Source organism: Borostomias antarcticus, assembly GCF_949987555.1.
Source record: "Borostomias antarcticus genome assembly, chromosome: 9".
Classification (NCBI taxonomy): Eukaryota; Metazoa; Chordata; class Actinopteri; order Stomiiformes; family Stomiidae; genus Borostomias; species Borostomias antarcticus.
Window position 1 is genome coordinate 25,326,086 of NC_140242.1, and position 14,258 is coordinate 25,340,343.

The window sequence follows — 14,258 nt, forward strand, 5'->3', positions numbered from 1 at the left end:
TTTTTTTCCCCTCATTCTTCTCCTGAATGGTCAGAGCTTAGCTCCTTCCTGCTTCCTCTGGATGGGACCAATCAAGGCCAGTCACTTCCTGTAGAGCTGAAGGAGCAGACCCCTCCCACAATCATTTTTGGCATCCCAAGCCGAGCGTGCTCGGTGCTCGTGGTCACGGCGTGGCACTCCTGGACGCATCGCTCCTGGCCAATACCAGTTCAGCTGGCGCCAGCGCCAGGGTTTCGCTAGTCCAGCTAATCTTTAACGTCTTTCCTGAGGGTCACCTGGGCCACGGTCTTCTTGACCCGCAGGGCGGTGAGGCGGGCAGCAGCGTTGCCGTACCAGCACTCCCTCATCAGCTTCCCCATCACCCGCAGAGCCTGCAGTGACAAGAGAAGCCTGTCACACACACGGCCTGGCCTCTCACACTCGCCTCTCACACTCACCTCTCACTCTCGCCTCTCACACTCGCCTCTCACACTCGCCTCTCACACTCGCCTCTCACACTCGCCTCTCACACTCGCCTCTCACTCTCGCCTCTCACACTCGCCTCTCACACTCGCCTCTCACTCTCGCCTCTCACACTCGCCTCTCACACTCGCCTCTCACTCTCGCCTCTCACACTCGCCTCTCACACTCGCCTCTCACACTCGCCTCTCACACTCACCTCTCACTCTCGCCTCTCACACTCGCCTCTCACTCTCGCCTCTCACACTCGCCTCTCACACTCGCCTCTCACTCTCGCCTCTCACACTCGCCTCTCACACTCGCCTCTCACACTCACCTCTCACTCTCGCCTCTCACTCTCACCTCTCACACTCGCCTCTCACACTCACCTCTCACTCTCGCCTCTCACACTCGCCTCTCACTCTCGCCTCTCACACTCGCCTCTCACACTCACCTCTCACTCTCGCCTCTCACACTCACCTCTCACTCTCGCCTCTCACACTCGCCTCTCACTCTCGCCTCTCACTCTCGCCTCTCACACTCACCTCTCACTCTCGCCTCTCACACTCGCCTCTCACACTCGCCTCTCACACTCGCCTCTCACACTCACCTCTCACTCTCGCCTCTCACACTCGCCTCTCACACTCGCCTCTCACTCTCGCCTCTCACACTCGCCTCTCACACTCGCCTCTCACACTCGCCTCTCACACTCACCTCTCACTCTCGCCTCTCACACTCGCCTCTCACACTCGCCTCTCACACTCACAATCGTCTCTCACACTCGCCTCTCACACACACCACCAACACCACTACAGACCCTCCACTAACACCACACCACCACTACAGACTCCCCACCAACACCACACCACCACTACAGACCCTCCACTAACACCACACCACCACTACAGACCCTCCACTAACACCACCACTACAGACCCTCCACTAACACCACCACTACAGACCCCCCACTAACACCACACCACCACTACAGACCCTCCACTAACACCACAACTACAGACCCTCCACTAACACCACACCACCACTACAGACCCTCCACTAACACCACAACTACAGACCCTCCACTAACACCACAACTACAGACCCTCCACTAACACCACAACTACAAACCCTCCACTAACACCACAACTACAGACCCTCCACTAACACCACCACTACAAACCCTCCACTAACACCACAACTACAGACCCTCCACTAACACCACAACTACAGACCCTCCACTAACACCACCACTACAAACCCTCCACTAACACCACAACTACAGACCCTCCACTAACACCACCACTACAAACCCTCCACTAACACCACCACTACAGACCCTCCACTAACACCACAACTACAAACCCTCCACTAACACCACAACTACAGACCCTCCACTAACACCACAACTACAGACCCTCCACTAACACCACAACTACAGACCCTCCACCAACACCACAACTACAGACCCTCCACTAACACCACCACTACAGACCCTCCACTAACACCACAACTACAGACCCTCCACCAACACCACACCACCACTACAGACCCTCCACTAACACCACAACTACAGACCCTCCACTAACACCACAACTACAAACCCTCCACTAACACCACAACTACAGACCCTCCACCAACACCACACCACCACTACAGACCCTCCACTAACACCACAACTACAGACCCTCCACTAACACCACAACTACAAACCCTCCACTAACACCACAACTACAGACCCTCCACCAACACCACACCACCACTACAGACCCTCCACTAACACCACACCACCACTACAGACCCTCCACTAACACCACAACTACAGACCCTCCACTAACACCACAACTACAGACCCTCCACTAACACCACAACTACAGACCCTCCACTAACACCACCACTACAAACCCTCCACTAACACCACAACTACAGACCCTCCACTAACACCACAACTACAGACCCTCCACTAACACCACACCACCACTACAGACCCTCCACTAACACCACACCACAACTACAGACCCTCCACTAACACCACCACTGCTACAGGGCAGCACCTCCTCCTCACCTCACAGCTCTGCCACTGGTTGGGGATGCTGGGTCTGAGCTTCTGCTCACAGACCACCCTCCTCATGTCGTCCACCGAGGGGTCTGAAGGCACCAGGTCGTAAAAAGGCACCTGAAAATCCTCGTGAACCCCTGTGGAAAGGAAACATATACATTAGGCGTCTCTTGGTTAGTTCCAGTGAAAAACAAATGGGTTTAAGGACAGGTTCGGAATTTAGCATTATAAGCCATGTTATGAGGTTATTTACCATCATATACAACAGCCGATATCAAAGTTTCGTCAAACGGTGCACTCTCGAGATATAGCCCGTCGCTGCTAAAACACTCAATGGATCCATAGGTGCATAGACAAAATCCCTAAAAAATCCCATAAACTTTTGTTTTCAAAGACAGGAAACTCACCGAGTGGTCACTGGTGTCCGTTGATATTCTGACAAAAAATCGCCACAAAATAGATATATTCCGATGGGGTTTTATTTATCATTTAGCATAGCTAAACTATTTTCACTCGCAGTACATACGTTTGTTAACTTCCGCTTGAACTTTGGGAGGCCTTGACTGAGTTTGGAGGCTACCATAGAAGAAGAGGCGCTTCCGGGTCACAGGTCTAAACAACAACAACAACAGTTCGAGAAGCTGGTTCTTCTTCGTGTGGGTTTGATGTTATATCCTCTCCCCCCAAGGTTCTCCCGAAGGGCTATCCTTTTACCACCTGGGCTACATAGCTGGTATTCCATTGATAATATTAGAAGTGTTTGTTGACCAAAAAGTGGAAATTATACAGAAACTGTAAGTAATTATGCTGTGTTTGTTTGCATATAGTACTAACGCTAGCTAGCTACCCGCGATGTGACCCCAGAGATACGCTGTCGCTCCTCCAATCTGGGGTCACGTATATAAGGATATAGAAAAGGGTGACCGGACTATTCCGGACGGCGAATTTCAAATCTGACGCTCACCATGCATTCTTGCAGATGTCTTTTGTCATGGCGGTGCCTTGTCGGTTCGTTTATAGGTGAAATAACCACTGTTATAGCCTATTTTTCACTCACTGTTCCTTCGTTTCGCGGTTTTCTGGTTCTTCTTCTACGCTCTAGCGGAAATAGCGCACGCTCTGTGCGATACGTCACAGTGCTGCCACCAATCGGTGAATGCAGCAGCAGCACATGTAAAATGAGCGCGAACCAAGTTGTAACCGTAGCTAGTGGTTGTTGTAGTGGCTGTAACGGTGACAAGAGAAGGGTTGTGTGTAACATGTTGGCTGCGCCATCTTCCACCTGTACCTGCTTTGCGTGACGAGCTTTAAACGTGCTGCTGCAACATTCACCGATTGATGGCAGAGTTATTGATCCTAACCACATTAAATATTGGTTTAATTGATTTATTGATTTTTAATAAATCGGTAATCAATAATTTCATAAATCCAAAAGCTGTCACAGATAGATATTGATTAGTAGAATAATTTGCAAGTGGTTTGTGGTGTCTTTGTCCAATATTGGCAGTTATTGATTTTTTTCCTGATTATGATTGTACTTTCTCCACGGTCCCTAAAATTCCAAATATGAATGTCTGACGAATGTCGAACGTGAAACCAACTTTACCTCGGTTCATATGTTAGAGTTAGTGGAATGAAATTGGTAGAATTGTAGTTCATCGAGGGGTCATTAAAAATCTAATGTTAAGAAGTGGACATCATTGGATTTCCCTCAGCCTACAGAATCTAGCTTTTATTGTTTGTAGTTGTCATATAGCCTGGTGGTGTCTAGCTAGCGAATGTAGCTAGAGGTAACAGCATGCAACCGTGGAGACAATAACATGGGCACTAACGCTATTGTGTTTAGTCAGGGAGAGAGGACAGTGAAATGTGTCGCAGCGGCCTCGAGTGTGGATGGTCCAGGCTAGCCAGCTATATTTGAGGTAGCATAGCGCTGTCAACAGCCCTCGTTCTCTAGCCTGCCGACTTGCTCTTAGCTGAGCTCAATTGCATATGAAAAAAGCGTTCAATCCGCTCAATCTGATCTCTAGGTCAACAGAGGGGTCTAGAGGCTAGAACGCTTATTGTTGACATGTTTTGGGGACCCTGAAGACTTATTAAATTGTTGAAAATTAGCATAATAGGACACCTTTAATATTCATTGGCAATGCAATTTTTGGGCAAAATTGATTTAATATTGGCATATAACTAGTTCTGAAATATATTTCCACGTTCGAGTCCGCTCACTAAAAGAAAACAACTGTCAAATACAACAGTAGAGGGCGCTGTGCTGCTATTTCAGATGCCTGTCTGATATCAGGATAACAACTGGGATGTGATGGAAAACTGTCAAATACAACAGTAGAGGGCGCTGTGCTGCTATTTCAGATGCCTGTCTGATATCAGGATAACAACTGGGATGTGATGGAAAACTGACAAATACAACAGTAGAGGGCGCTGTGCTGCTATTTCAGATGCCTGTCTGATATCAGGATAACAACTGGGATGTGATGGAAAACTGTCAAATACAACAGTAGAGGGCGCTGTGCTGCTATTTCAGATGCCTGTCTGATATCAGGATAACAACTGGGATGTGATGGAAAACTGACAAATACAACAGTAGAGGGCGCTGTGCTGCCATTTCTGATGCCTGTCTGATATCAGGATAACAACTGGGATGTGATGGAAAACTGTCAAATACAACAGTAGAGGGCGCTGTGCTGCTATTTCAGATGCCTGTCTGATATCAGGATAACAACTGGGATGTGATGGAAAACTGACAAATACAACAGTAGAGGGCGCTGTGCTGCCATTTCTGATGCCTGTCTGATATCAGGATAACAACTGGGATGTGATGGAAAACTGTCAAATACAACAGTAGAGGGCGCTGTGCTGCTATTTCAGATGCCTGTCTGATATCAGGATAACAACTGGGATGTGATGGAAAACTGACAAATACAACAGTAGAGGGCGCTGTGCTGCCATTTCTGATGCCTGTCTGATATCAGGATAACAACTGGGATGTGATGGAAAACTGACAAATACAACAGTAGAGGGCGCTGTGCTGCTATTTCAGATGCCTGTCTGATATCAGGATAACAACTGGGATGTGATGGAAAACTGACAAATACAACAGTAGAGGGCGCTGTGCTGCTATTTCAGATGCCTGTCTGATATCAGGATAACAACTGGGATGTGATGGAAAACTGACAAATACAACAGTAGAGGGCGCTGTGCTGCTATTTCAGATGCCGGCTATCACATGAATAGCAAGTTCGCTCTGAGACGGAGTTTGGACATGAATGAAGTGCGCTGCTAAATGTGCAACGCTGTTATAAAACTTAGCAGCTGTAGTCTACTACGACAATGCAGGCAACAGTACCACATATGTAGTAAACATCCACAAGCCACATTTCGTCTCAGACTGAGTGCAGCCTATTTTTTTAAGCTATTGTCGACAATAAGCTATAGTTGACAATAACGTTACGTTATGGCTCAAGCCATGTTTTTTCCCCATAACATTACCGCAATGGATAGTCTGCCGGTGGAACACGCTTTCAAATCCATACCTACCAAAAACGGAATGACCAGCTAACATTAGCTGTATTAAGAAACTTTATCGGACAGCGGGAGAGTGAAAATGTGTCCTTCTCTTGTATTCATTGCCAGTGGTCTCATCAGATTAGCGCAGCGTCTCCTGTGACTCACTCATCAACAGTGATGAGTGAGTCACTGTTAGCACGTCAACAGTTAGCACATTAGCACGTCATCCTAATGCGGATGACGTGCATGTTTTTATAATGAGTAACTTCGGATAGAAAAAATAGGCATTATCTGTGCCTTTCCAAATAACCTATCTGTATTCGGGCACACCCCTACAGAAGATCAACGGACACCAGTGGTGTTTGAAAATTGAGTTTGAGTGTGTTGGTGGCGATGGGCTATATCTCAAGAGTGCATCATTTGACGAAACTGACATTGACCGCTGTACTGTATACGATGGTAAATAACCTTATAACATGGCTTATAATGATAAATTAACAACCTATCCTTTAAGAGAACGGCAGCGATGCTCAAAAAAGCAGTTTGATGAGTGTGTTTGAGTGTCTGCAAGTCAGCCTGACAGCGCAGCAGAGGTTCCATTAGAATTACCATCAATAACCACGCAACCAATCAGCTGTTGTTTTGAACTTTGGTTCTGTGGTTTATGTGAATGCAGCTCTGTGTGTGTGTGTGTGTGTGTGTGTGTGTGTCTTTGTGTTCAAGCGCACCTGTGTGTGTGTGGGTGCGTGCCTGCATATGTGTGTGTGTATGTGTGTGTGTGTGCGTGCGCCCCTTTATATGTGTGTGTGTGTGTGTGTGGGTGTGTGCCTGCATACGTGTGTGTGTGTGCGTGCGCCCCTTTATGTGTGTGTGTGTGTGTGTGTGCGCGCGCTTCCCTTTGTATGTGTGTCTGTGAGTGTGTGGTTGTGTCGGTTAACACACCCCTGACTGAACACCTCCTGGCCAGTTCCCAGAATACCAGGCCCAAGGCGTAGATATCCGCCCGCTTGAAACACTCAAAGCTGCTCATATTGATAGTGTCCTCCAGGATCTCCGGGGCCATGTACCTGGAGAGGGTCAACCTGTTAGCCGCGAAATTCATCCGAATCCGAATTTCGCAGAGGTTTACAGCGTGAAGAGATGGCTGTTGTGTGTTCGGTGAAATTAGTACTGTTTACAAGTTACTGTTGTTTCCAAATGCAGAGGTGAAAGGACCTATGGTGTTTACAGGACGACTTCAGAGCTTGGTAAGAATAAACCATGTAATTCCTAAACTTGAAATCCACGTATCCAGTATATCATACTTTTTAGAGTTTTTCGAGTGTGCCCATAGCTAGCAACGAGCCAGGGTGCGCGCGCCGACGTTATTGACACAGAACTCTGTACTGCACAAAACAGAAATATTTTAACCTGTACTAGTCAGATACATGCCAGGGAAGCCAGGAATAGGAATAGAGCCAAATATGAAATTCAGTGTCATTATCCTTTAATGAACAGAGCTTCAGCAGAGACACGTCTGCTCCCTCTGTCAGTGAAGTCAATGTCCTCCTGAGCACACCTAGTCCCCCAAGCCTGACTGGCCACACACACACACACACACACACATACGCACACACACACACACACAAACACACACACACACACACACACACACACACACGCACATACGCACACACACACACACACACACACACACACATACACAGTGTATGATTAACACCACAGCATTTCGTGATCAGGTGTACTAGCCGTGTGCGGTCGTACCTCTTGGTCCCTACTCTGTGATTGGACGGGATGTCGACGGTATTGGTGCTGGAGTCGTGTTTGACCGCCAGGCCCAGGTCAGCGATGGCCGCTGTACCATTCCTCTTCACCAGAATGTTCTTCGACTTGATGTCTCTGTGGGCGATGGCTGGTTTCCCTGGCAACAGATCACACACACACACACACACACGTTTGAATATATGATATTTGATTATGTCACATGGACATGGATAGATTTTTAATGTCACTATTCCCGTGGGTAAGGAAAATTAGCCTGGAAGCAACAAAAAAATAAGTTTTCGCGACACAGTCTGGACTCTCCAAAAACGATTTCAGTGGTCGGGAGTAACGTTACTTGCCTTTGGCTACTCCTTCAGCCAGCGTAACAATACGTCTGCCAAATCCAGACGGAAAAGCAGCAAAAACATCTAACGAAACTCCATTAGTGCATACTCTCTCTCTCTTCCTCTTAAATTCTTGTTATTGAGTCTATTTCTGCAATACTGCACTTATGTCTGTGTTTATTCTTCCAACGTTATCGTCACCGCTCTTTGCTATGGGAGACTTTTGCATGGATGTATTAATAGAACTGTTGTTCTGCCAGCAGCCTGTATTTCGTTTTCACACATCAACCACAGGAACCAATCAGGGGCTGCGTCTCCACAGGCAGAACAGCAGCTAAAACGCAGTCCCTGATTGGCGTGCTATTTTGTAATTTCGGGAAATCGTAAGTCAAGTGACGCATTTGAGGGCAAAAATACTTTTCCCCATAGACGTACTTGGGGAAAGAAACACTTTTTTTCTGGGTATCACAAGTCAAGAACGACTTTTTTAATTAACATGTTTTAAATCATTGGTTCCATTTTTGTGCGAGGCGTCGCACCAAGAAAAGCGAATGCCGATTTGTGCGTCCGTCGGGTTGTTGACCTGCAGCTCCATGAAAGGCGAATGACGATTTGTCCGTCGGGTTGTTGACCTGCAGTTCTATGTTGATACCACAAGAGGCAGTGGTCCCAGAACATCAAAACAAAAAGACACAGATTTCCAAGGTCAGCGGTGGCCGAGTGGAAGTAGGGGAGTAGGCTATTGAGTGCTGTGCCTGAAGGGGGTGTATTTTATCGTCCTGTCATTCTCTTCGTGGTGCTTGGCCATTGTTGTCATATAATGGCTCTGTAGTTTATTTAGTGTGTCCCTAAAAGCTTGGCTTGGCGTGTGCTGTGGCCTACAGGAAGTATGTTCAAAATGTTTCTTGCGCTGGGTGAGCAACTTTCATTGAATTAAGGGGCGTCCATCTTTCAATGCCGTATCCCGTTCTTTTAATACATCCATGTATTAACATAGCTACGGTTGGGTATGCTGCTCTAACAAGCAGCACTAAAGAGTGCTCCAGGCCTAGATATCGGAGAGCCATTCTGGGAATAAGATCTGTCTGTGAAAAAGAAACCTGACCCTCGGCTTCAGTAGGCTACTACATGTATGTTACCAGTGTACTACAGTATATTGTGCCTGTGTCAGAATGCTCACCCTGGGTGCCAATGATCTCCATGTGGAGGTGTGCCAGACCGCTGGCGATGGACAGCGCCAAGAGGACCATGTCCTCCACCGACACCGTGTACCTGCTCAGGTAGTCGAACAGAGAGCCATGCTCATGGTACTCCGACACCAGCCACAGCTGGGTCCATGAGCCGTTATCTGGAAGAACAGAGAGAGAGAGAGAGAGGGGGGGGGAGAGAGAGAGAGAGAGGGGGGAGAGAGAGAGAGTGAGAGTGGGGGGGGAGGGGGGGGGAGAGAGAGAGAGGGGGGAGGGGGGGGGAGAGAGAGAGGGGGGGGGAGAGAGAGAGAGGCATAGTCATAGTCATACATCTGTGGATATGGACGATTTGTTTGTCTGGGCTCCATCTGTCTGTTTCTTTTCTTTAGGGTGGGCCGTCCCTTCCAGAAATGTGTGTTGGTATTTTGTGTATTCATACATATCATTTTAAAGTGTATGGGATCCCAGAGGGTAGTTGCAATACTGTGGCGTTTACCTGCAGTGGCCTAGTGTCAAGGTTTTGATTTTTTGTGTTTACACAGTTAGGGGAGTTTTGAAGGACTGGCCTAAGAGACACGCCCCCAACACAGCTGTGGACTTCTGTGAATGAGACTGTATTTAAGCACCGTGTCACTTTACCATGCCATGTCTTGAGAAAGGTCCCCGTGACCGAAACGTCAGCTTTTTAATAAACCAACGCAGAGGTGAAAGTGTGTGCAAGAACGGATCTTCAGGGGATTTGATTCCTAGCACCACTAGAAAGGGAGCTAGTTGGTGCAGGTGTGACCTCTACTCAATCTGTCTGTGACCATACGTCTTTTTAAAAATAAAATAAAATGGGCACTCTCTCAGCCAACATGATCTCTCATCACACAAGGTTGACTTGTTTACCAAAACAGACATCTGTCACCCTGACATCTTCCTGAGAAGGGAGAGATACTGTCACACAACCACGGCGGGACGACAGCTCGTTTTTTGTGCGTTTTTAAAAATGATCGGATACCTTTGTTGTCCGCGGCGATGAAGCCCAGGATGTTCTCGTGCCGGAGCATGATGGTCTGGTAGATCTCCGCCTCGCGGAACCACGACCTCTCGTCCCGCGACGAGAAGATCTTCACCGCCACGTCCTCGCCGCGCCACTTCCCCCGCCACACCTCGCCGAAGCGGCCCTTGCCGATGATCTCCTGGAGGACGATGGTCCGGGCGATGGTGCGTTGGACTAGCAGAGGGAGGCCTACGGATGACACAGCAGGGGGCCGAGCCACACGAGAAGCTGTGAGACGGATTTCAAAATATCTCCCTCACACATTTTTTTAACAAAAAACAACAACTTGTAAACGAGTAAATGTAAAAATATCAAAAGAACACTGTCTTCAATACTCAATTGATAATCAATACACAAATACAAGCATACTAAATATAATGAAAAATACTGTCATATATTTACTATGGTGGCCAATACTGTCACATACACTTAGTCACTAATTACATTGTACTATATCTTGGTTTGTGACAGTGTCTGCTTTTGTGTGAACATTGAGTGTGTTTTGTGTGAACATTGAGTTGTTTTGTGTGAACATTGAGTGTGTTTTGTGTGAACATTGAGTTGTTTTGTGTGAACATTGAGTCCGTTTTTTGTGAACATTGAGTCCATTTTGTGTGAACATTGAGTGTGTTTTGTGTGAACACTGAGTGTGTTTTGTGTGAACATTGAGTGTGTTTTGTGTGAACACTGAGTGTGTTTTGTGTGAACATTGAGTGTGTTTTGTGTGAGCACTGAGTGCGTTCTGAACAGTAAGCTAGCGTCTAACCTGAGCCAGAGCCAGAGGTGCTCATGTCATAGATCAGCTCTTTGAGGCACTTGTCAGGTGACATGAGACTCTGGTCGTCCAGGGCCTCCTCCGCGTCCTGCTTGTGGGCCCTGCCGTAGGCACAGCGCCGGCCCTGCGTGGCACACACCCCCAGCAGCACCAGCAGGCACAGCAGGCACGAGGGCACCAAGATGGCCGCTGCCAGCTCCACCCTGCCCCAGCCCGGCTCCGAAGGCCTCTCTGCTACCAACACACACACACACACACTGTTAGCACACTGGCTAACACAGACATGCCATTCTGAGTAGGCCTACAATGCATGTGACACACATTAATCTCATTATGGTATTATATTATAGTATATTATTACCATTAAATTAATTGATATCCTCAGGGTTACAACAAAATATAAAGAGAAATTATGTAATGGCTGAATGATGTTTATAGTAAAAAGACTTGTTCATCTTGGAGGGGAAAGTACTTTGCTGATACTGCGGCCACCGCGCCCTCTAGTGGACATTTTCAGCCACTTCATGATTCAGGCGATGTGTGTGTGTGTGTGTTTGTGTGTTATATAAGTGTGTGTTAGGGGTATATAATTTGTCTGGTTATATTGATAGAGAGCTGGTAATCAATGTCCCTAGTGTGAGTGTGTATTACTGTACCTGGGGTGTGGTAATGTTTTCACCTTAAACATTTGGTCGCAAAAATAAAGTATGAGACACGATCAAACCTGCAAACGTGTCAACAAACCCAGAGGGACAACCCAGCCAAGCGGCCAGCTAATATATTACCCAGATTTAAAGAGATGAAAATGTAGAATTTGGCAGCCCTGTTAACACTGGCAGTAAAACAGCATATTTGGAAGGTCTATCTGCTCTGCAAATGCCAGACGTTTTCAACTTTGCCTATAAATATTCAGAGGCAGTCAGAATAATCCCCTTGATACACCCGTAGCACAGAAGATGGATTCCACAGGCTGTAAATTACATCTGTTTGTTGGCATTGAGAAAGCCCCCTGAAGTGATGCACAGAGACCGCAAAGCAATGCATCTTAATGAGTTCTCTGCAGATTGTGAAATCTAGCTTTGACCCTGAGAACTTGGGAAAATAATGAGCTCCGACCTTGTTTCCTTCTGTGGGTGGATGGCGGAGACCAGGGGAGAAACAATACTTTCAAGGACAAAATATGTCACATGTCACCGTGTCACCGTTCTGTGGGCGTACTGGAAGAATGAGCTGTTGTGTAACATTACCTCACAACGAGCGCTGCTGATCATCCCTCTCACTGACAAATTAACCGACGGCGAGCACTTGTGCATAATTAATCGGAGAGCGTAAAGCTTGACCAATAGCATTAGCGCAGTCTAAGCCACAGTGGGGTCATGTTTTCCTGACCTTTAGGTCTTATTCAAATGCCAGTGAATGAAGCTTAAGTTTCTCCACTTAGTGTAAGTTTCAACATCGGTCCAGAGGGCTCGGGACTTGCAACATCGGGTTAGATATGCCAAGAAGACGTCTACAGTGTTGCCTAATGTGTCTTTTACCCTCTTACCTAAAAGCAAACTCTCTGTCTCAACGTGTCCATGTCTGACCAGAGCCACAATAGAGAGCCCAGTAGAAAACAACAGGAAATTGACCTCTACTCTCCTCCATCTGTACCAGTCACTCTTTGCCAAATCACGCCCCCCCCCCTCCCCCGTTCCTGGGTCTACTTTGGGTACAGCATGTACCAGGGAAGCTCATCAATTCCAACACATTCATACATAAGTATATGTTTCCTTCTTCAACTAACTGGAGGAGCGTGTTGACTTCAGATGAAGCAGAAGTGCAGCGCGACTCGGCCGGATGCTTTCATCTCTCGCAGCAGCGAAGTCAAGCTCACCGTGTGACTGAAGGGCAGCAAAGAACGCAGTCCTAATGATCTGCCTCAAACTCGTACACCCAGAGACGCACAATATGATCCTACTGTCAGCTATGTTCATAAAGATGTCTATCTCTCTCTATATATAGATACTGTAGATAGATAGATGGATAGATGGATAGATGGATAGATAGATAGATAGATAGATAGATAGATAGATAGATAGATAGATAGATAGATAGATAGATAGATAGATAGATAGATAGATAGATAGATAGATAGATAGATAGATAGATAGATAGATAGATAGATAGATAGATAGATAGACAGACAGAGACAGACAGACAGATACTTCAATAATCCCGAGTGGAAATTCCTACATTGTAGCTGTACATAATACACACAAGCACAGTAAAAACAGCAAGGCACAAAGGCCCCATCAAGGGCTGAGGCTGAGGAGGTACACACAGGGTCCGCGGTTCGAATCCCGGCTCCTCCTGTCCACATGTCAAAGTGTCCTTGGGCAAAGACACTGAACTGAATTGCTCCCAATGAGCAGGCTAGCACCGTGCACGGCAGCTTCCGCCATTTGTGTGAATGTGTGTGTGAATGGGTGAATGAGAGGCCATTGTAAAGCACTTTGAATAAAAGCACTATATAAGTGCAGTCAATTTACCATTTACAAAAAAAGCACAGCCAGTACTACTTACAATAAAACCAGGGTCTAAAATCACAGCTATACCAGTCAATTCTACTGCTAGGTTAAACATCTACTATGTACCTATGCACTTGTACCTTATCTTAGCATAAGATGCAGACACAGCCTCAGTCCATGTGAATCATTCAGAAAAGTCAACTTTAGCCCTACATCAAACACATGCTCAGTTGTCACCGCGGCCAGTGAAATATAACTCGCAAACAGTCCATCTGTCCTACACTTAACATCTACCAAGTTATAAATGTGTGGATTCCATTCATTGAAATTGGTATGGGAAAGAGGACTTGGGCCGGCTCAATGGAAATCAAAACTAAGCCCGGCCCCAGACAAAGACCCCGCTGATCGCCTGTGGAGAAGGAGAGAACAGAAGCTGTGCTACAGCCCGACACATCGACAGCCAGTCAGAATGGATCCCATTCTGCTCGCTCGTCCTTCAGCCCTCGTCATAATCAATAGTTCTAAACGACCTGTTTCAAGTCACGCTGTGCCATCGCCATCTCACGCAGTGCCAGTGCCTTTGAAAACGAGCCACTGTATTTATGCGGTTGAAACAG

At 47.0% G+C, this 14,258-nt stretch overlaps 1 protein-coding gene across 2 annotated transcripts in view; it reads right to left on the minus strand.

Annotated features, from left to right (window-relative positions):
* Positions 1 to 245: 245 nt before the first annotated feature.
* The window catches only part of acvr1c (activin A receptor type 1C), a gene marked incomplete at both ends in the record, with an annotated part of 29,494 nt that continues 15,481 nt past the window's right edge, over positions 246 to 14,258 (minus strand). The window contains 7 exons of one of the 2 annotated variants that reach the window (XM_084443376.1): positions 246 to 371; positions 2,501 to 2,631; positions 6,959 to 7,083; positions 7,781 to 7,937; positions 9,305 to 9,472; positions 10,315 to 10,545; positions 11,123 to 11,362. In XM_084443376.1, the coding sequence (XP_084299502.1) occupies positions 246 to 371; positions 2,501 to 2,631; positions 6,959 to 7,083; positions 7,781 to 7,937; positions 9,305 to 9,472; positions 10,315 to 10,545; positions 11,123 to 11,362 (1,178 nt within the window). Of the gene's footprint in view, positions 372 to 2,500; positions 2,632 to 6,958; positions 7,084 to 7,780; positions 7,938 to 9,304; positions 9,473 to 10,314; positions 10,546 to 11,122; positions 11,366 to 14,258 lie in introns of both variants that reach the window. The other variant, XM_084443375.1, reaches the window with a different exon arrangement.